The sequence below is a fragment of the Gopherus evgoodei genome, chromosome 4 (genome assembly GCF_007399415.2).
Source record: "Gopherus evgoodei ecotype Sinaloan lineage chromosome 4, rGopEvg1_v1.p, whole genome shotgun sequence".
In the NCBI taxonomy this organism is placed as follows: domain Eukaryota; kingdom Metazoa; phylum Chordata; order Testudines; family Testudinidae; genus Gopherus; species Gopherus evgoodei.
The window spans coordinates 59431673-59455082 of record NC_044325.1 but is presented as its reverse complement, the minus strand read 5'-3'; the positions used below and the strand labels follow the sequence as shown (position 1 = coordinate 59455082).

General features: G+C 42.8%; 1 protein-coding gene across 3 annotated transcripts in view; it reads left to right on the top strand.

The window, feature by feature from the left end:
• The window catches only part of RASGRP1 (RAS guanyl releasing protein 1), a 76988-nt gene extending 55181 nt beyond the window's left edge, over positions 1-21807 (top strand). The window contains exons 12-18 of one of the 3 annotated variants that reach the window (XR_003999990.1): positions 1816-1925; positions 2874-3018; positions 3723-3759; positions 4437-4583; positions 8979-9352; positions 15664-16180; positions 20158-21807. Coding sequence is in view for 2 of the 3 variants with exons in the window: in XM_030559394.1 (XP_030415254.1) it covers positions 1816-1925; positions 2874-3018; positions 3723-3759; positions 4437-4583; positions 8979-9352; positions 15664-15798 (948 nt within the window). In the remaining variant the exon portion in view is untranslated. Of the gene's footprint in view, positions 1-1815; positions 1926-2873; positions 3019-3722; positions 3760-4436; positions 4584-8978; positions 9353-15663; positions 18852-20157 lie in introns of those variants that run through there. The other 2 variants (XM_030559396.1, XM_030559394.1) reach the window with 2 other exon arrangements.
• The last annotated feature ends 1603 nt before the right edge of the window (positions 21808-23410 follow it).

Here is a 23410-nt window from a genome sequence, read left to right as displayed (position 1 = left end):
CAAGCTTCCAGGACTGAGGTGCTCTGTCTGGGTTCAGCTTCGATTCTGACAACAGTTAGTAGGGCTCTGAAGGGTGAGGTGGAACCTGATAGCTCCAATGAGCCCTATAGACCAGGATTCAAGACCCATGGCCCCTGCCAGTGTTTCACATGTGTTTTCACAAATTGCTTGATAACAAGAATTTGTTATGAGCTAGAGGAACTTTTAAAGTTAAGATTTAGGACCTGATTCGCAATCCTTATATACTTAATAGATGCAAGCAGTCACATCAACTTTAATGGTGCTACTCAAGGGTTGCAGAAGTGGCCTTAATTCAGCCAGGTACTTAAGTATGTGGGCAGTTCCACTGATGTCACTGGGACTGCCCCTGAGCTCAGAGTTAAGCATATGCTTAAGTACTTTGCTGAGTTGAGGGCCTACAAGAGAGAAAATAACTTTTGGCTTGTCTACACATACAGGTTGTGCAGGTGCAAGTTATATTGGAATAGTTAAATTGATCCAAGTATTTTGATTGAGTGTATTCACACCATTGCTCTTGCACAGGTGCAGACACCACTGGGGTCTCACAGCCTTGTTGGCATGGAGGGGATTATAGTGAACATTTTTAAGGAGAGAACAAGGAGACAGAGAGGCAGTGGGGGCCTGGCAGCCCAAACTGAGTGTGTGGCAGGTGGGGATATGTGGGAGAAGGCAAAAAACACCAAGCAGAGAAAGCAGGGGAAATGGTCAATAGTGTTTTGTAGTGGAGCTATGGAGATATAGAGAAGGGAAGGACACTTCTGCCCTCCCCCATAGCTGTTTCTGTCTGGTTTCAAATAACAAAGGCAGCAGGCACTGAGAATCGGAAGCTCTTGAGCTCAGAGCTACCCTCTTGTATGACAGGTACTGGCAGATTACCTTGTTTTGGATGAGAGTTTCTGAGCTCTGTTTACACATGCTTCTTGCCCCAGAGAGGAAGGAAGTCAATTCCCTACCTTCAGGTCCAGGCAAATGTGCTAGGCAGTATAGCCCCTCTGGTGAACCCAAGAATGCTCTGAAAGGTTTGGCGTTCTGGTGGCTTGCAAATGGGGCTCTTGGGAGTTTGTAAAATGTCTTAAGTCCGAGTGACTTTGGGACAAGCTGATGGCTAGAACAGGAGTGCAGAAAGGTCACCACAGCCCAGTGCATCAGTCACTGCTGCCGTGTTGGCTAGAAGAGGGAGGATTACTTGAACTGATGTCGCTACATTAATGAAAATGTGTCTATGGTGCTACTCCATTGATTTAACACTCCCTCCAACGTAGAACTGCCCTGATGAAATAAGCTGGGCAACTATTTTGGTTTAACTACAAAGATCTAGCTCTGGGTGATGGTGTGTGCACATGCCTACTCCCACTTTAATCAAGAGGGCTACATTGGCACAACCTTTGTGTGTAGACCTGGCCATAGTGGCTTAGAGAGGGGAAAAGGGGCTGAGTGTGGAAAAACAAAGGGATCTGGGGAAGGGAAGTGCCACCATACCTAGGTAGTGGGGTTGCACACACTATGGAACAATACAGAATTCGGTCTGTGTTGTTTAGAATTTATCTTTAGGTTTTGACATCAGTCCAGAATCTACGATGGGGCTATAGACTTAAGCAGGGCAGGCAGCCAGAAAGGTCCTTGCACTGTTTTAAAGAAAACCATTAAAGTTTATTTTACACTGAATGACTGAAAAGCAATACGTGTTTTTGTCTGCGATGCTAATATAATTTGAACTTAATATTTTCCCCCCCAAAAGGTGATAAGTAAGTTATCCAACTTCATTATAATTTCCTCTATTATCATCTTATCCAGTCTGTCTTCAAAAATTATGACCATGATCAGGATGGATACATTTCTCAGGAAGAATTTGAAAAGATTGCAGCCAGCTTTCCGTTCTCATTTTGTGTCATGGACAAGGACAGGTGTGTGTCTGTGAACCTCATTTTTACATCTGTTTCTGCATGTGAGCTTCGTAACAGATAGTTGTTGTCATAAGAGATGTTAAAATCACCCTTCCCTCTGCCAAAATGAAAGTGGAAATATAACTCACAAAAGCACCTTCTGAGTTAGTTGCAAATGACCTCGCCCACCTGCAGCAAAATCAAACCGTTGTCTCTTGTGAGACTCCAACACTCTGCTTAGACCAATTAAGATATTACACTTCAATTTTCTCCAAAGAATATTTTGTTGAATCATATTCAGTAACATTAACTGTATTGAACATCTTTCTAAGGTAAAAAACTGTCTCAGAACAGGCTTTTGTTGTTGTCGTTGTTAAAGACCATGTAGAGAAATAAAATATGTTTGGCGCAGACGAGTGAAACCTGTGTTTTGACCAAATGACAATAGATTTCTGTGTTAGCCAAAAATGTTCCTCAAAACATAGAAAAATGCAGCTGTGGTCATTTGTAGTTTCTTTGGCCTGCCAAGGATTAACATCAGAAAGCAGAGAAAATTAAAATTTTGACTCTGCAGAAAGCCTTGGTGTGTATCTTTCTTCTCCCTAAGAGAAAGCACGTTTTCTAACACTGCATTAGAGATTGTAAGAATAGTGTGAATTTCTGTTGGAAGGAATTATTCCCTTGCTGCTGCTTTTTTTTTTTTTTTTTGGCTTTGTTTTGATAATTGCACAGTGTTCTGAAGTTGTTGTGAGGTTCCATCTCACAAGAAGCTATTTTGTTTAGTTGTATTATCTATGAATTAAAATGCAATTTAATGAGTTTCTGTAGAACCCATGACCGGCTTGGCCAGATTATTGAATAATTCTGACATCTACAGCAGTTAGAAGTGGGGGTGGGAGATGTAGTTAACTCTCCTTGTGCTGCTGGAAAGCAGAACCCCAATTAACCGTCTCTCTCATTTATTTGCAGGGAAGGTCTGATTAGCAGGGATGAAATAACAGCTTACTTTATGAGGGCTAGCTCGATCTATTCTAAATTAGGTCTTGGCTTTGCTCACAACTTCCAAGAGACCACTTACCTAAAGCCTACGTTCTGTGACAACTGTGCTGGATTTGTAAGCTTATTTTTTAAGTACATTACTTTAACATCTATTAGCATAACGATGTTTCTTCAGTCTAGTAAGCGAACATTTAACATTAATATTGAAATCTGAACATTAAACATGTAAATTGTCCTATTGACCATGTTTCAAGAGAGCCTTTTTCCTCGTTAGTGTTTTTGCTTCTCTAACATTGCTCCTTCTGCCTTGTGTTCTTCTGGCTGCCAAGGCAGCTGTGTTTCAAGCTACATCACTGTCAGGCAAGAGGTTCAAAGCCCAGCACCTCCTTCTCCCTGAGTTTGTCGGGACTGGCCCAGCAGTAAGCGCAGCTGGACCTGCTTCCTGTTTAGCAAAGGAAGACAGGGCAAGCTGTCTGCGCTGCTCCCTGGTGACTGATTCCTGGGATCGGCATCATGCTGTTATGGGGTGATGTCTGATACGCATTAGTGATGGCTCCTGAAAGCATGTCACAAGCTGGAGACTAGACTTTACAAAAGCGCAATAGACGTGACTTGTACGACCCCTGCTACTCCAGTTCTGGAACGTCTTTGCAGATCAGCAGACACAATTGAATGGCAAGAAAAAGTATCAGGCTTCAAAACAAATGGGTGGGCTTTTGTCACATTCTTATGCCTGCAGGGGGTCATCTGACATGCCAAAATTCAGTGAAATATCTTAACACAAATATGCCTTTTTTCCCCTTTGTGCCTGAATTCCAGCTCTGGGGAGTTATTAAACAAGGATATAGATGCAAAGGTAATTACTACTTCCTCTTCTGTTGACTTAATGCATAGTTGTGAAGGTGCCCTGCAAAATCAATGATAAGATTGTAGCCTGAGTGTACATTACCTTTTCCATAGCCTCACTTCAATCCCCCCATCTAAGGAGGCAGATCCCAGGGGTGTCTGCTGGCAGAGAAAGCCATGGCCTGAGATCTGGAGGAGGGGCAGCTGGCCTCAGCCAGTTTGAGGTCATAGGACCTCACAGCAGATGGCCCTAGCCCTCTGCAAATCCCCACAGAACCTGTAATGGACACTCCTGTTTCACAGGGAGGCAAACCCCAGCAGAACCATTTTGGGGAGCTCCACAATGGAAATCTTGCAGGAATACGCTCCTGCAGGCTTTTGCATGGGAGAAGACACTGTGACTGTGCGATATTAAGTAGGCACCTGGGCCACTACCACTGTAATGTGTTGTGCTTGGCTGAGTGTTTGCTAGTGGGATATCTTCAGTATAAAAGTGGTTTGAATGGTACATTGCACAGGGATGCAGTTAAATATATTTACCATCCATTTGTGGTTTCATACCATACCTTGTAGAACATGTAAGAAGACCTCTGCAGTTTCCTGGGGAGGTAATACAGTGTGGGAACGGATCTCAGATGCGGCAGCAAAACCACTAAATGTTACAAACCTTGTTTTACTTGTTTACAGACTGTGGAATGAACTGTCACAAGCAATGCAAAGACCTGGTTGTATTTGAGTGCAAGAAAAGATCCAAAAGCATGACTGCAGATAACAGCCCAACCTCAGCCCTCGCCTCTAGTCTCTGCCCTGTAGGAGTCAAAGAGCAATTCCATGGTGAGGAAGGTTTAGATCTCTAAGATCAAAGTAACTGCTATAGAGGACCCCTCCCCCGACATGCTGATTGAATACCTGGGTGGTGGGTGAAACTTCCCCTGGGGTGGCTAGCTCCCTGTCCCGCCTCTTCCACCTACAGCCCTGCCCACACTCCCCCTGCTTTGCCCAGGCCCCCCCACCCGTCCCTCCTCTCCTCCCCCCTCCCTTGTGAGGCTCCCACCATCTGCCCCATTCTTCCTCTCCTTACCCCCAAGGCCCCCACCACTCAAGCTCTCTGTATCCCTCCTCTCCTCCATGGGGGGGGTGAGGGGGGGCACAGCGAGTGGCAGGTGGGAGAGTCTTGCGGGGAGGGGGTGGAGGAGAGGAGGGATGCAGCAGGTGCATGGGCAGCCTCACAGGAAAGATGGGGGTGGAGGAGAGGAGGGACATGACAAGCAGTGAGAATCTGTGGAGATGCAGGGTAAAATGGAGGAGAGGAGAGACTCAGCGGGCAGTGGTGGGGGCCTTGGGGTAGAGCAGGAAGGGGAAGGGGCAGAGCGGGGCCACCACGGCCCAGGCATCTATGCCAGGGAAGGCTTATACCCACCACCTATGATTGAATAGCATTAGTTAATAAACACTAGAATTCATTAACATATTGACTGCGACCAGAGCCAGACATAATAAACCTAGCTCTGGGTGCACCCACCACTATCCCTCTCCTGCTCACAATATTGCTAATTATTTCAGTCTGGGTCATTTCCTGAACAGAGACCTCCAGTTGTGTGAAATTGTATGACATGGATGAATTCCCACAAGAGCTGAGCCAGGATGCTGCCCAACTTTTCTCAGCTGTGACTCAGAGGATCTGAGCCCAGCTGTCTAGCAGTGAAAGGCTGATGTGTTAACTAATTGTGCCACCTTGTGACAAGCAGACTGCAGTGTGCTCTAGTTTCTACCATTTGGCAGGAAGCAATTGCAATATTAACTAAGTGGCTCAGGGTTAAATTCAAATTTCGCTTCTGGGTTTCTAAAATCAACTCGTGTACATTTCATGTGCAAGAAAATTAAGAGCCATAATTACTTTCTTTTCTTCATGTCCCTAGGTGATTTCAAACTTCCTCTTGGTCACCGTACATTAACACTCAGCTGTGCAGATCTTTACTAACTGCCCATTCTTTCCTGCCTATCTCAAGCAAGGAAATATGGCTTAATCTCAGATTTAATCAGTTAAGCATCCAAAAGAAGAAGTGTTTGTCTTGAATGAGACCACAGGCTATTTCTTTTTGACTCAGATTTCCTCAAGATATTCACTCTCCCCATCTTTGAGCTCTCCTGCTTTTTGCGCATCGCCTCTGTCTGTAAACCTGCCTGGAACCACACCCGCAGCCTCAACTTCTCTGATGGTGGAGTTCACTCAGGCCTCCATATAAATTGTAAATGTTTCATAGTGCTGGTAATTAACCATTGGAATGGTTTATTAAGGGTCGTGGTGGATTCTCCATCGCTAGGAATCTTTAAACCAAGGCTGGAGGTTTATCTAAACAATATTCACTAGGAATTATTTTGGGGAAATTCTATGCCCTGTGTTATAAAGAAGGGCAGGCTAGATGATCAGAGGGGTCCCTTTTGGCCCTGGAAGCTATCAGACTGCTTGCACTGACCTGCTCTGTGGCTTCCCTCAGGCACATCTCTCTTTCCAGACTCCAGAACATGGAGGGCTGTAACACATGCAGATATGGCCGTCCATCTTGCCACAGCTGCATCCTTCGTTAGCTCCACTGACTCCCCGTTCATTTAAAAGTTCTCAAATTGTCTCTATTTTTCATCTCAAGTGCTTGCCCCACATAGTTACTGCTGTCAGACTTGGGTTGCAAGGTATCCAATTTTCAACCGAACACCTGGTCGAAAAGAGACCCTCCCTAGCCCGGTGAAAATGAGGAAGTAAGAGTGGGGAAGAGCAAGCGACGGAGGGAGGGGGGATGAATGGGGCCGGGCCTCGGAGAAGGGACGGGGCAAGTGATGTTCAGTAAGAAAGTTAGCAACCCTGCCTGAAACCAAGAGCTTCAGGTCCCACAATCACTGATTTCCCAGTTGCCACAGAGCTCGCCTTTTCTGTGCCAACTAAGGCTAACCCCCGAGTCCTCAGAGTGCTCCATGCAGTATCCAGTCCCTCTCCCTGGACACTCACAATAATTACCAGGTAAGCTGTCCCCAAAGAAACAATGTACACACAGCTTGGCTGGTATGTCTCAGGATCTGATCCTTTTATAACATCACAGCACTGTAATCTACTTATATGCTTATTAACAAAGATTATGATTTAAGAGATATTGATAAAGGATAATGAGTGGAAACAGAACTGATTACACAAATAAAAAAAACCCATAAAATGCAAGCCGAGGTCTGCACTTATTAATGGTTACCGTTCCTGTTTTATAAAGTAGATCTTCTCCCAAGGATTCAGTTATGAGAGAGCTGCTGGTGTTCAGTCAAAACCAGGACCCAAGTTTTCATAACTATCGCCACACCCTTCAAGGGTTTTCCTCAGTAAGGGGATACCAAAATGGGAAATAAAAGGAGAAGCAAAAAGCCAAACTTATTGTTTTGACCCCCCAGTCAGGATTGCTGCCTCCCCCCTCCCCTGCCATTGTGCAGCCTCCAAGTTGTCTTTAGATCCTCCTGCTGATCTGAAATGCAAATGTAGCTCCCATTGTGTTTGGTTTACAGTGCTTAATCTACATATTAACCTAGGCAGACTTGTGAACATACATGCCTTTGTCTGGCGAAACCAGTTCTTCACTTCTGCTAGGGAGTAACACCTTGATACAAACCACAAGGACATATTTTTTTTACATATAATCAGTACATAAATACCACAACAATATTAATGATCAGCAAGATACTGATTTTCATTTAAGATCTCACACAATGTGCTTTACTGAGAAATGCCATGACAGCAACATCTTAGGTATAGTGAGTTTAGCAGGCCCAGCAGGAGTTGCTGTTACAGAACAATGAGCCCTTTGCCAGGTGGCGTGGAGGAGCTCGTAGAGTCACACCCTTACCTCTCCATTTCTCATTCCTTCTGCTTTAATTTGTTGCTTTCATTTTGTAACTGCCGTTTAACTCGGCAAACCATTTTGGGATCACTTACGTGAAAGACATTGCACACTGAAGTATTTAATTGCACCAGTTTTAGAGGGGTAAGCTAACACAAAAAGACTGTGATTTTTCTCCAAGGCTATGGGGAAAGGAAGGGTATGTAAAGGTGTAGAGAGGTTGTTTTAGCTTTGTATTTGGCACTGATTTGACCACTGCTGGAATACTGTGTCCAGTTCTGGAGTCTACAGTTCAAGAAGGATATTGATAAATTGGAGAGGGTTCAGAGAAGAGCGCAGCGAATAATTAAAAGATTAGAAAACATCCTGGCAGTGGCAGATGCAAAGAGCTCAATATACTTAGCTTAACAAAGAGAAGGCTAAGGGGTGACTTGATTATGCTCTCTAAGTACCTACTTGGAGAATAAATATTTAATAATGGGCTCTTCAGTCAAGCAAACAAGAGGTATAACATGATTGAATGTCTGGCAGTTGAAGTTTGACAAATTCAGACAGGAAGTAAGGTGTATGCTTTTAATAGTGAGGGTAATTAACCATTGGAACAATTTACCATTCTCCATCAGTGGTAACTTTAAAATCAATATTGGATGTTTTTCTAAAAGATCTGCTGTAGGAATTATTAGGAGGAAGTTCTCTAGTCTGTATTATTTCATTTTCATTCATGGTACATAAAAGGTTGTTACAAGAAGGAGAGTGAAAAATTGTTCTTGTTAACCTCTGAGGATAGGACAAGAAGCAATGGGCTTAAATTGCAGCAAGGGAGATTTAGGTTGGATATTAGGAGAAACTTCTTAACTGTCAGGGTGGTTAAGCACTGGAACAAATTGCCTAGAGAGGTTGTGGAATCTCCATCATAGGAGGTTTTTAAGACCAAGTTAGACAACCACTTGTCAGGAATGGTCTAATTATTATTTAGTCCTGACTTGAATACAAGGAGAAGACTACATGACCTATTAAGGTCCCTTCCAGTTTTACACTTCTGTTACACTTCTTAAAGACAGCTAAATTTACAGTAATACTTTCCTAATAATACTTTTCCCTGTAAGTAATTGTTGCAGTTGCTGCAGGGATTTTATGGGATTGTGAATCAGAGGCGAGGTGTCCACACTCCGGAAAAAGTTTAAGAGCCTGTGCTACTAGGCCAAATTCAGAGAGATGTGAATATAAACACCATTTCAGATTAAATATTGCATAGTACATTGTTTTAAAAAAGCACCCTGAATGATTCTGGCTATATATCTTCCTTCCCAATGCAGGTCTCCAGTTAACTCAGTTCGTTGTTTCTGTTCTGTAGGGCAGGAGGAAGGCCCATTTACATTTCCTAATGGAGAAGTGGCTGAACACAATGAAGAGAGCAAGGACCGAACAATTATGCTTATGGGTGTCTCGTCCCAAAAAATCTCAGTGAGAGTGAAGCCAGCTGTCCTTGACAAGAGCACACAGACTGAGCCAGCACTGGCAAATAGCGCTGTACCCAGTAGGCAGATAGAGAAGGAGCATGGGATGCCATCGGAAAATATTTATCTACAGCCCGCAACACCATCTCCATGCCCAAGCCCAGTTCTAAGCCGCAAAAAGGCTTATGTAAAGTGGGAAAACAAGGACTCAAGTCAGAAATGGAAGGCTGAGCAGTGCATCTATAAACCCTCGTACCAGGAAGTGGAGCAGGTACTTACACAATGGACCCCATTCTCCTTTACACTACAGTGGCACAGTAAAGAGGCCTTAAAGTTGATATAACAATCTACTGTCATTTCAAGGGCCCTTTGCACTGCCAGGGTAATTAACTACTGGAACAATTAATAAGGCGTATTTGTAGAGTCTCCATCCTTTGAAAACTTTAAATCAAGATTGGATATATTTCTAAAAGATATGCACTAGGTCAAGCATAAACTATTGGGCTTGATGCAGAAATTATTAGGCCTTTCTTATGCAGGAAGTCAGACTAAATGATCACAATGATCCCTTTCAGCCTTAAAATCCATAGGTGAAATCCTGGCCTCATTGAAGTCACTGGTCATCAATTTTAGGGACACTCCAGATGGGGCAATAGTTTGCAAATTAGTTTCCACAGTGAAGATGTTGCTATTAAACTGTAAATCACTATGCTGATGCCAGGTTAACCCTGCCTTGCCCCACACTCTCTCTAGCTAAACAGTAGCACTAACAAAACCAGACTTTACCATGAGAAAGATGTGAACTTCAAAATCTAAATGGGATTGTTAAATACTATGTGTTTCTCTTCTTTCATTTCTTAAAAAAAATCCACAGGAAGTTAAAGCCTCCCCGCCCCCCCCCCCCCCCAAAAAAAAAAAACTCTAAATGCAACTTCAAGGTGTTACAGTCAATTATAAAAACTAAAGAAATACAGAAGCTAAAGCTTCCATAAATAACCTTAATGCTGAACAACAAAATTTAGTGTTCTAGTCCCATTTTTCTATTTAAAAGAACAGGCAAGTGCATAACAGTTTATGTTCCAATATGTACACATCATAAAATTGATTGGAAGGGCAATGAGGCCAAGTTCGCTTTGCTGTTGAAATATTACAGTTTTCTGATTCTGATTTTTACTGTGCAGAAGTTGCATTAACACAGTTTTTTGCATTTAAACACCTAGAAAAGTCTATTTGAGTGGTCAGAGAAAAAGAAATGCCACTGGAGAACAAGAGGCTGGAATCAATGAAATTGAAGTCAATATACAGAAAGAAAGACACTGAATGTGTGGGCTAGTCAGCTATGGAGAAAAAAAGAAGGCTAATAGAAATAAGAAAGCTGGAAAGGAATGACAAGCACATGATTGTGAGGGTAAAAATAAGAAAAAAATACCTCCAGAGAAATGTAAATAAGAGGAAAAAAAATAGCATGGAATTGATGATACAGGAGGGCACAGATAGTAGCCGAGAATAAAACAAGAAGAGCGACAGATGAGGACTAATGAAAGAGAGAGAAATAGAACTTTATAGAAATGAAAATCATTCAATAGAGTAAAATGGACAAACCAGACAGTCAGCAATGAGGAACTGTAAAATGTATTTACAATATTAACAATTGTAAAATAACTACCTAGAAGCCTGAACCTAGACTGGGGCATTGGTCTAAGCACTGTACAAAACACATAGTAAGAAACAGTTCTTCAAATCCTTGTCTGTGTGGATCCCACTGTTATTGGTTCACATGTGTTCCATGAACATGAGTTTCAAACTTTCTGGTAAGCAATGTCCATTGGGGCCATACCTATGCCCAGTACGTGCTTGTGCTCCCCACAATCCTAAGGCATAAATGGCCACAAAAACTCAGTATGGGCAGTAAGGTGGGAACTGTGGCGTCCTCCTTTCACTTACAACAACTGGGTTTTGTTAATAATTGCATATATAGATTTAGATTATTAGTTAATAGTTTTTCTGCCCATTTGGCAGCTTTCCATTCCCCTTTTGTCTCAGGGAATGTTCTTAGATATTTGTGCCTTACCACCCCGTGACAGACTCCAAACCCTCAGCGCTCGAGTTCTACCCTTTCTGCAACAGGCTGATTCCTACCCTTGCCCCCACATGCTCAGCTGATGACCCACAGCAGATGTCTTGTGTGCATAGGGGAATCATATATTCCCAATTATTGTTCAATGTGCACATCCTTGTTTATTTAGACCAGAAAACTGAAGGAATCTCACCTAAAACTGTAGCTGTAATAACAGTCCATGAGGGGTACCTCAGATCTTGAAAGGCCTTCCCTGGACCCAAAATAACGTCCCCAGAGCCAGACGTCACACTCCCACAGTGCTTTGGAGACTGTACTCCAAGCTCCAGCTCCTGGTGGTACCAAGAAAAAGCCTCAAGATCAGTGCCATCCTTGGGATGTCATCCTGGTACTGCACACACCTCCAGTTCAGGACCCAGGTAGTGACACCATAAGACATGTAAAAGCAGCAAAGAATCCTGTGGCATCTTATAGACTAACAGACGTTTTGGAGCATGAGCTCTAGCTTGACTGCATATATATACCTGGTCCTGGAAATTTCCACTACATGCATCTGACGAAGTGGGTATTCACCCACGAAAGCTCATGCTCCAAAACGTCTGTTAGTCTATAAGGTGCCACAGGATTCTTTGCTGCTTTTACAGATCCAGACTAACACGGTTACCCCTCTGATACATAAGACATGGTAGATCTAAGACGTGACCCAGGGCCAGATGATACTGCCATTCTCCTTCCCTGGAAAGGAATAAAGCAAATGTGTGTAAGAGGAGCCTGGAGCCCTGTGACTCTGATAACTCTAAGGTCAAGAACATAGATCAGCTCAAGAAAGTGACCCAGACTAGCTCGTCATCTTGCTCAGGACAAGGGGAGGCCACTTCAGCTTCAACAGTATTGACTGCCTTGGCAACGAAAGAATCCTTAGATGCTAGAGTCTCTCTCAATACCAAAAGACCTTTTACTCTCTAGTACAAGGATCAATTAGCCATCCTGTTCCCTGCCCTCAAGGAATCCTCCATTGCTTGATTTGTGCTGGGGCTCAGCCCGCCACCTGTAGGCTTGGCTGTTCATAGCTCCGGCAGCTCTGGGCTCCAGCCAGCAGCTGCCACTCTCCAACCACCCAGCTCTGAAGGCACTGCCGCCACCAGCAGCAGCGCAGAAGTAAGGGTGGCAACACACCATACATACCATCCTGCTGCTGGTGGCGGTGCTGCCTTCAGAGCTGAGTGTCCGGCCAGCTGCTGCTACTCTCTGGCTACTCAGCCGGTGCTTAATTTATGCCAGAGCTTTCTGGGGCTGAGCCCTGGCACCTCTTTCATTACAAAGTAAGCACTGGAACCACCTCCTTAGTACTGATCCTCCCAGTGCTGATCCTATCAGCACTTTCTACAGACTCAATTTATTCTGTGTCTTCCCCATCCTCCTACCTCCACCCAGCTTCTGCTAAGGAGTATTCCCATGCTCTTAAGAGCTGAAGTACAGGGATATTACCCCAGTTTCCCTTAAGGAAAGACATGTCCCCCATTACATGGTTGAAAGACTTTGGAACACTACTTCTCCTCAGTCTTTTTCTACCCTTCCTGGCTTTACTAGGCATACTGGGGTCCAGCCTCACATACCTCTATGTCCCACTCTCCTGTACCTTCAGCTGGAAAAAGACCAAGATCAACTTCCATGCAAAGGGCAGCGTCGCCCACACACCAAAGATACGTCTATACATACGGCAGCATGCAGAGTACGGACACTACATGCCCAGCAAGACATGGCTTAGGCCAGTAGAGTGCCCTACACACAGGAACCCCCAGGACAGATACTCTACACGTCTCTTTACACCCAAGCAGTGCCTCCCATATCTACACTGGTATTTTTAGCAACATAGCGTCCCACTACCTCCCTGCTGCTGGAGCCTTTTCCTGCCACGGTGAGAGCCTCAGCAGCAGGGAAAGGCTCTGGCAGGGGGTGGGGGAAGAGGCACCTTTGGGGCCTTTTCTCGCTGCAGTGAGGCTCCCTGTTGTCAGAGCCTTTCACTGCAGCAAGGAAAGTTATCTTAGAGGAATTACCAAGTACCTGCAAAAGGGACATGAATGTCACTTCTCACCCTACTCTGGGCTCTCTTGTGGTCTCAGCAATATTAGAAAAGTCCTGACAACCAGCTCTGAGTCGGCCCGCAAGGAAAATGATCTAAAGAGGTTGGACTTACCTGGAAGAAAACCACATACCTTGGTATCCTTGCAACTTATTACTTGCCAAATATAACAAGCAGGGATAAGGTTCTTCCTTTCTCGATCTCTCTCGAGACCAAAGAATAGAACTGAAGGTGGTGAAGCAAAAGGTCAATAGTGGCCAAGACCTCTCACCAAGCTACATCCAATGCAGCTGTTAAATTCCTGGCCACAGCAACAACAAAACGTCCTAGCTGCAGCCATCAGGAATCCTTACAGGTCCAGTATACTACTGAAGTTCTGTCTTTTCAAGGAGCCTGATCTCTTCCATTCCCAAATTGATGAGGCTTTAAGATCTCAGACCAACCAATGACATCAGTAAGGTTTTGCTTAAAGCTACTAGGTCATCTTGCTTCATGCGCATATGTGCTGCTTCTCACCAGACTTTGCACATGTCCACTGCAGTCCTGGCTCATAACTGTATAGCAGCTTTCTAGATACCGCACAGACTCTTATCACAGTGCTATATTGGACTTTATCAAATGGTGGATGAACCCCAGCACGAGGAGAGGAGATCCATTTCAGACTTTATGCCCATCACTAACAGTAGTCATAGATGCTTCTACAACAGGGTTAATCAGGTCCCAAAGCAATGCCTGCCTTCACATTAACATCCTGGAGTTTTGAGTGATCAGGCTAGCTTTCAAGGAGTTGTCACTGATCAAGGGAGCCTTGATGGAAAATACATCTGCAATGTTCTTCATCAGACAAAATGGTGCTCACGCCTCCCTTTGTCAAGAAGCAATAATTTTCTGAAACTGTGCGTCACTCACCAAAATAACCCTGGGCTGCCAGAGCTGATGCCATATTTGGAAGGGCTGTTCTCAGTTCTCTTTTTGACTAAATTAGCTAGTTGGACAAGACTCCTCAGTATGTCCTGTGAGAATTACTGCTTGCTAGCCAGCACCCATGGGATCCACATGGACAAAGATGCAAAGAGAAAAGAACAGTTACTTATCAGTTCTTTGCAAAGTCTTGTCCATGTGGATTCCATGACCCCCTCTTCATCTCTTCTCCTTTCGAGTCCTTATCTCTGGGATTCTGAATTACTGAGGGAACAGAGCTGGATGGATCCATGCAGCCCGTTGTATGTTTAGCTGGGGATGGTGGAAGGGAGGGGCGAGGATGTTCAGGGTGCAGGTACAGCCCCCAACAGACACTACTTGCTAGAAGATTCTGATCTTGTGCACATGGTGAGATCTGCACAGACATCACATCTTGCAGAACCACATCTACTGTAAGGTAAGTAACAGTTCTCTTCTTACAAGCTTACCTGATCCAATTCACGCTATAGTCAATGGAAAAACTCTTATTCTTCACTGGGAGTTGGATCAGGCCCTAAACTGACAAGACAGATAAAAGGTGGGAGAAAGCAAGCATTGCTTACCCCTGTTTTACTGAGAAGGACTTGAGGCACAGTGCTATTAAGTGACTTGCCTAAGGTAATGCAGGAAGCCTGACACATCCAGGAATTAAACTCACATCTGAATCTCTGTCCAGTGCTTTAACCACAACATGGTCCCTTCCTCTCACAAAAGTTAACCGATTCAGATGAAAACTGAAATGGTTAAAATCTTAACTCCAATCAGCATCACTGTCCTAAAATCTCAGGCAAGCAAAAATAAAGCAAGCTCACTTCACACAGTTTGCAGTCAGCCAGCATTTTGTGGACCTTCGCATATTAATGCATAGGGAAAAAGGAAATGAGGAAATGGTTCAATTAGTACACTGTCATTATACTAGGTAGTGCAATCAAGAGACAGCCTGTCTCTGCCCTATGAAGCCTTCAGTCTTTGTGAAAAAACACCAAAATACTAATCCATGTTATATCTATCTACAAACCCAAGCAATGGCCACAAGTAAACCCTCTCCCACCCATCCCTGAAATATGGACTCCCACCTTCCACCCAAATCTTCTCCCCCATCTTTGCATCTCCTATGCACCGGGTGGTTGAAAGCTCAGCACACATTTAGAACAAATATATTCTGCATGAGTCAGATTGAAAAATACTGGTTCCAAGCATGAAATGGTTAATTTACCGGGTAACCAAATACATTCTTTTAGAGATGCAAACAGAAAATTAATTGCCATTTGCTCATGCTGATCTTTTTTGTTTAACATGCCATTTACTGTTCAGTGCATAATAACCATTTGGAGAATAGTTAAATAGTCTCTCACAGAAAATGTGAGATGCCAATCAAGCAAGTGCACCAGCAAACGGGTGAAATCAATTTAAAAATCCAATACCATTCACATGACGCCTGCCATTCTCTGTTTTTGTTTAGGAAAGAAATATTCTAAAGGCCGAAAATGAAGCTTTAAAGATTCAGCTTAAACAGGCACACAAAACAATTGAATCTCTCAGTATTCAACGCAGAAATCATGTCTTGGACAATACACAACACAGAGACTGCGCATAGCTGACAAGGCAGGAGCTCTCCTCTGGATGAATGTAAAAGAGAGGGCTTTTTGAACTGTGACAAAGCTGCTGTATTCAAGTGAACAGGAACCAGAGACTGAAAGATTTTAAACAGAAATATACTCTGTTGAATCAGCGTATTTTGCCTGTTCAATATACTGCTGAATGTATAAATGTGTTCCTTTCTCTGACAGTATAAAATTTATCTTCTGAACATGGGAATTAATACATTCTGGAATCTCTCTCAAGAAGGGCGATAAAGGCCCAGAAGTTTATATTTATCGTCAGTAAGCAACTTCTATGTCCAATATGGATGATGCAACTCTACAAGTAGCTACTGTTTCTATCGAGTGCCCAGTGTCACCTACAAGTGTTCTGACAAGGTATGTAATTAAGTGGACACTCTCAACTCAAATTTGCCCCAAATTCAGGTTTTCTAACAACAAACATTTGATAAATCTAAGACTTTTGAGCAATTTTTCATGAGAGAAATTTCACAGTCCCAATCATTGCTGCATTAAGAACTGGAAAGTGCAACTGAGTTCATTGATTTTCATCATCCAACATTAGAAATATGAACTGTCTATAAGCAGTGAAACGAATGACGATTTTAAGTCTTTCCTTTTTAGTGCTCTAAGATGTGGTACATAAATATTTTTTATAACTGATTAAAATTAAGCATTCCTTTAAAATCCTTGCTTTTCGAGCTGGCCATAGAGGTTCTAGCTACCCACACTTTTAAGCCTGCAAAACTACAAATTATAGTGCCTCATACAGAGCACGAGACTAGAGATTTCACACTGGAGTATTGCTTCCACTTTAATGTCCCATGCTATTATTCAGGTCAAATAGTCTTGATACTGGCCCTGCTGGCTCAGTGGTTAATGGTTGAAGACAGATTTTGACAGGAGGAAAAGATGTTGGCTATTTTCTTTAACTTCTCTCCATCTTTCAGTCCTTCATTTATAAGCGTGCAATATGTTCTGATATTAGATTTAATCAAAAAAATACAAATATTAAAATTAAGGAAGGGGAATTGTCAGTCCATGACAGCATTTAACTGTCATGGCCTCCAACTATGGAACCTATCGAAGTTGGGGAAGTACAAAGCCTCCTCGTCATTGACAGCCTTCCTCTATAGCTTAAGTTATTGTTATTTATTATTTCTGGCACATCTACGGGTACCTGCTAGGGACTAGGACTTTAGTGGGCTAAGCACTGTACAAATAACATGAAGGCACTCCCTGCCCCAAGAGCTCATGAGCTAGGATTTGTTGGCATAAATACAAAACAGACTGTGTATGTGATTATTATGTGGTTGCCAGCATTTCAGAAAAAAGTGGCCGTGGAACAATTCTGAGAAGGCTGGGGGTGGGGAGAAGTTGCATGTACATCATGGGGAATTTCAGGTTATGTTCTTGTGGGTAGTTTAGTTGACTAACGGTTCAGCTAACCAAAATCCACAGCAAACATGTCCCTCCATCATGAACCCATCCCTCCCCAGAAAATCTCTTCCTGCAGCTTACCTGCAATTGTCTTCTTGGGAGGAGGACTGGAGGTCCGTATTTCTCCCCTTGCATGGTTCAACAAGCAGCAGCAGGATGTTTTCCACCCTTCGTTTCTCTCTCTCTCCCACTCTTAAAGAATTCTCCCATTCTCTTCCCATGGGCAGATAAGGGGGATGGGAAAGAGGCATCTACTTCACAGTACCAGGGAGCCTCTAGCCTTCATCTCTTTTTGTCTCTCTTGGGGAAGCTGCGGGGATTTGGAGTTTCCTGAATCACTTAGGGTCCTCCTGCCCTGTCCCCATTCTGTATTGAATCCATGTACTCTTTCCTGGCCCCAGTCCCTGAGCATTTAATCCCCTTCCCCAAACATGCCCTCTCAAAATTGTTTCCTCCATCTTCCCCCCCCCCCTTACATTTGTGTTAATTTGGTACAATGAACAGTCGCTTTCTAACAGGAGTCCTCAGCAGCAAGAAGTTCTGCCCTGCCATTAAATTTCCTGCCTGGCTCTCAGGACCCTGCCCTTCTGCACACATTCTCCCTCTCTGGTCCTAGGTCATTGGCTGGAGCATCAGCTTGCTAAGGCCATTTGTAAAGTTCTTCAGCTGTCTTGTCTAAAAATTCATGCCATTGTGGGTCAGATTTTTTGACACCAACTATTAATTTGTGCGTGTGGAACCTGCATGTGGGGCTGTACCTAGCTCTCACTGAAATCAACAGCAAAACCTCCATTGGCTTAACTGGGAAAAAGAACAAGCCCTACCACATGCAAGTCATGTAACTGCATTTCTGATTTTTGCACAGGTATAAAAATACCTCCCTTTGTTTCTGAAACTTGGTTCTTGTCCGTAATCCTAGTATCCCTGTATGTCTGTGATAGTGCAAGAAACACACTGTATAGGAGAGAGCTCCCCAGCCTGTGCCCTTTTGACCAAGAAGCCTGAGTGGTGGTGGTTTCAGACACTCTCCTTTCACAACCTCTTCTTAGAAGCTGAAGGTTGCTGTACCTCCCTGGGATGATCTGCCTGGAGTTCCCAAACAACAGTCTAGTTTTCAAAAGCCTGATGCTCATTTACAAGGTCCCTTTCCACTGCTCTACCGGCATAAAGGTGTTTTAATGTAAATACATTTCAGGGGATGTAAATTTCATTAAGAATAGAAAGGAATGTATACAGTATTTAATCTGACACTAAAATTCAGCTAGATAGGGTCTCCTTATGACAAACTCTTAGGAATATGATGTATTTGTATTTGCTGTGGGCTTCTCTATACAGGGAAACTAATTCAGATTAAGGTAAAGCGTGAATTTAAAGCAGAATAGTTATTCTTGATTAACTCCCTTAACCCATTTTAGATTAAGCTAATTGAGAATAAGGCACTTTTATTCCTGATTAAAAGCCTCTACACAGGGAGTTAATCAAGAACAATTTTAAATTTAAATCCAATCTTAATCTGAACTAACTTCCCTGTATAGACAAACCCACAAAAAATAAAAATTAGAGTTGTCTAGCAATTAAAAAAATTAATCATGATTAATTGCACTGTTAAACAATAATGGAATACTATTTATATAAAGATTTGTGGATGTTTTCCATATTTTCCAATATATTGATTTCACTTACAACACAGAATACAAAGAGTACAGTGGTCACTTTATATTTACTTTTATTATAAATATTTGCACTGCAAAAATAAAATAGTATTTTTCAATACACCTAATAAAAGTACTGTAGTGCAATCTCTATCATGAAAGTTGAATTTACAAATGTAGACGTATGTACACATTCTAACTGCATTGAAAAACAAAACAATGTAAAACTTTAGAGCCTCTGAGTCTACTCAGTCCGACTCCTTGTTCAGCCAATCCCTCAGACAAACAAGTTTGTTCACATTTGCAGGAGATAATGCTGCCTGCTTCGTGTTTACAAGGTCACCTGAAAGTGAGAATGGGCATTTGCATAGAAGTGTTGTAGCTGGCATTGCAAGATATTTGCATGCCAGATGCTAAAGATTCATATGTCCCTTCATGCTTTAACCACCATTCCAGAGGGCATGCATCCATGCTGATGATGGGTTCTGCTCGATAACTATCCGAAGTGCAGACTGACTCATGTTTTCATCATCTGAGTCAGATGCCACCAGCAGAAGGTTGATTTTCTATTTTGGTGGTTCGGGTTCTGTAGTTTCCGCATCTTGACTTCTTGAAGCATGCTCCATACTCCAAATCTCAGATTTTGGAAGGCACTTCAGATTCTTAAACCTTCAGTTGAGTGCTGTAGTTGTCTTTGGAAATCTCACATTGGTACCTTCTTTGCGTTTTGTCAAATCTGCAGTGAAAGTATTCTTAAAACGAACAACATGCTGGGTTATCGTTCAAGACTGCTATAACATGAAATATATGGCAGAATGCAAGTAAAACATAGAGCAGTAGACATACAGTGCTCCCCTAAGGAGTTCAGTCACAAATTTAATTAACGCATTACTTTTTAACGAGCATCAGCAGCATGGAAGCACGTCCTCTGAAATGGTAGCCAAAGCATGAAGAAGCATACGAACGTTTAGCATATCTGGCATGTAAATACCTTCCAATGCTGGCTACAGAAGTACAATGCGAACGTCTGTTCTCGCTTTCAGAAGACATTGTAAATAAGGATACCAATGTGGAGATCTGTGAGATGTGACTGGGATTGACCCCTCCCTGCTGGTACCATCGCAGAAAATCAATGCCTTGAACACCTTCCTGATCCCTTGTATCTTATTTGTCCTGAGGGGATCTGCCGTGACGAAGGTACCTCTGAACAAGACAGCCATCATCATCCGGCTGCTGGTGAAGAAGTGTATGTTTCTTCCCCAGGGGGCCAGCAATGAACTGGTGTACATCTCGCAGGCAGGGCAGTGCCAACATCCCTCGAATGGCTGATCTGTGCGATGTTGCCATGATCACTCTCACCCTCCGCCTTCTGACGTGCCCAGATGCCATGGTGAGGAACATCGCAGAGAGTGCTCTAAAGGATGCCATCAAGAAGCGAATCGCCAGGACCCCCTCCAACCAAGATGTCGCCACCGACCTGAGCAGCTCGCTGGAAAGTGAATTTGGAAGAGACTTTGCTTCGCTCTGGACTCGTGCCCACAATGCTACGCGATGACTGGAGAAGCGTATCAGCTGCCACTGGACGTGCAAGGAATGCTAGGAGCTGGAAGTCCTGGTGCCACAGGTGAAGAATACAGATCACACTATTGTCACTCTGAGAGCTAGAACCATTCTGGAGAGGATCCTGAAGGATGTTATCCACTGCCAATATGTGGAAAACCTAAAACGGTAGCTAGCCCAGGGCAAGGCATTCAAGGTGGGATGCCAGCAACCACTTCCTGTCCGGGGGCAGCTTCATCTGATTTGCCAACTGGAGGTTCATTCGCAGGGCCTTGTTCAACTGCGTCCCACTAAATGGAGCCGTCTGCCACGGGAATCAGGACAAGCGACACAGGAAGAGCGGCTACGGCAACGAACCCACATCCTGTGTAGCTGCAAGTCCCATTCGAGAGCTTGGCAGCTGCGACCCAACACCATCCAAGATTGCCTGGCCAGAGCCATCCTGCCACCTGTGGGAAAGGTTGCTGTAAACTCCACCATCCCTGGAACCAACAGCCAACTGCGACATCGTCATCACCACCGAGGACTGGAAGAAGATCATCATGGTGGACATCATGTACCATTTGAGAACAGGACCCCAGCCTTCCATGATGCCTGAGCTCTAAAGTTAGGAAATATGTCCCTCTGGCCAAAACCTTGAAAGCTGAGGGTTATCCGGGCAGACACACACATTGATTGTTGGAGCCTTAGGCATATGGGACCCCAGTAACGAGCAAGTGCTGAGAGAATGCGGAACTGGTCAACGCTATGCTCGGCTAATGCAGCAACTCATGGCGTCGGACGCCATCAGGTGGTCTAGGGACATCTACATAGAACGCATCACTGGACATCAGCACTACTAGGAGGGGTGAGCTGCAGTGCGGATGAGAAGCACAGTCAGGAAAGTAACACTTACTTTTCTCATGGATTGTATTTTTCTAAATGGACAACCTAATTCTCAGTTACTGAGGGACAATCTCCACTCATTGATATATTTTGTTTTCCACAACCAAATCTCTGTAAAACTTTTCATGAGCGATGTACCCGAGTATTCGGATTCTAATATCTAAACTGTATTGTTAACTCTATTCCCCTACATTTGGGTTATTGCTAATTATATATTCTGTGTATCATGACTTTTAAAAAACTAATTTTGTATTTGTGGATAATCTAAGCACTATACTCAGATGTACAGACACTCTTTTTCTAACCTATGTATTATAAAAAATTTACTAAAGTGAATGTTAAAAAAAAATTATATCTGGCATGTAAATACCTTGCAATGCTGGCTACAAGGGCCGTGCGAATGTCTGTTCTTGCTTTCAGGTGACATTGTAAAGAAGAAGAGGGCAGTGTTATCTCCTGCACATGTAAACAAACTTGTTTCTTTTAGCGACTGGCTGACCAAGAAATAGGACTGAGTGGACTTGTAGGCTCTAAAGTTTTACACTTTTGTTTCTGAGTGCAATTATGTAACAACAAAAATCTACATTTGTAAGTTGCACTTTCATGATAGAGATTGCACTAAGATAGTTGTATGAGGTGAATTGAAAAATACTATTTCTTTTATCATTTTTACACTGCAAATATCTGTAGTAAATATAATAAAGTGAGCAGTGTACACTTTGTATTCTGTGTTGTAATTTAAATCAATTTATTTGAAAATGTAGAAAAGCATTCAAAATATTTAATAAATTTCAAGTGGTATTCTATTGTTTAACAGTGTGATTAAAATTGTGATTAACTGTGATTAATTTTTTAAATCATGATATTTTTTGAGTTACTTGTGTGAGTTAACTGCAATTAATCAACAGCCCTAATAGAAAATACATGGCATTTCTGAGGGGTTTGGTTTGTTTTTTTTAAATTCTGACCCTTTTGACCTTCCAGCCTATCAAGAGTCACATCTCTTAGCCCCAGGCCAAGCAGAGTCTTACAGCCAGCCCTTTAGCTCCCAATCCTTTAATTTGTGACTAATTTGATATTCAGGTGTGACAAAATCCATTACACCTTCTGGGGCAGAGGTGACATCAGCATTTCACCAATATTCATTATTATGATTATTGCAGTTGCACCTGGGAGCTCCAGTCATGAATCTGGACTCTGTTGTGCTAGATTCTGTACAAACATTGTAATGTTTAATTGGGAGGTGGGAGTAAGAGCCTCCATACAATAGCTTTGTCTCCTATAATGACTAGCATCCTCCCCTTCTAGCTCAGTATTTTCCCTCTCAAAAACCTAGCAGTTCAAAGGCCGCTTTGATCTCTTCTCCACCGTACTAGCCCCCAAAGTCAAGGACTGGATCCTATGTTTGCCAATCAATTTTCCCTGGCTGAAGGTGCTAGAGTGAGTTTAACCCAGTCTGCTTTTAAAGCAAGAAAGTGTAAATATTGTTAAGAGGTAACTGAATAGTCTTTCAAATTATTGACAGATAAACAGCCATCTGGCCAGGATGAAAACTGTGTTTGTGTTTCAAGACAAAGAGATTCATTAGACTTTCAGTTGTATAATACATCCTTCCCATTGACTGAATGGGGAACTGTTATCAAATGTAATTCAATTAAATATCAGAAACTTGTGTAACTGAAGATATTTATGTGCAACATCTACTCAGAGCTCTTCAAGAATACATCTCATAAGTTACTTTACAAGAATATGTTGTCTATTGTACACTGAAGTCTTAGCTGACCAAACAGACATGTGCAATTTGCATTCAAGTATATGGTAATAAATGTACATTTATCCCATCAAAGCAATTTAAATTGTTAAATATAAAGTGTATAACTTATTTAAAAAAAAATTTTAAAAGTCCAGTTGAAATGACTTGTAAAACTCTGTGATTTAAAATTCTTGTTTTGAACTTGGATCTGGGGCTGGTATCTCTATTGTTGGGTAAACCAAGCAGAGATATAAGCTAAAATGACTTGTAGGTCCAGTGCTATTTTACTGACTGTAAATACATGTACAGTATATAAAG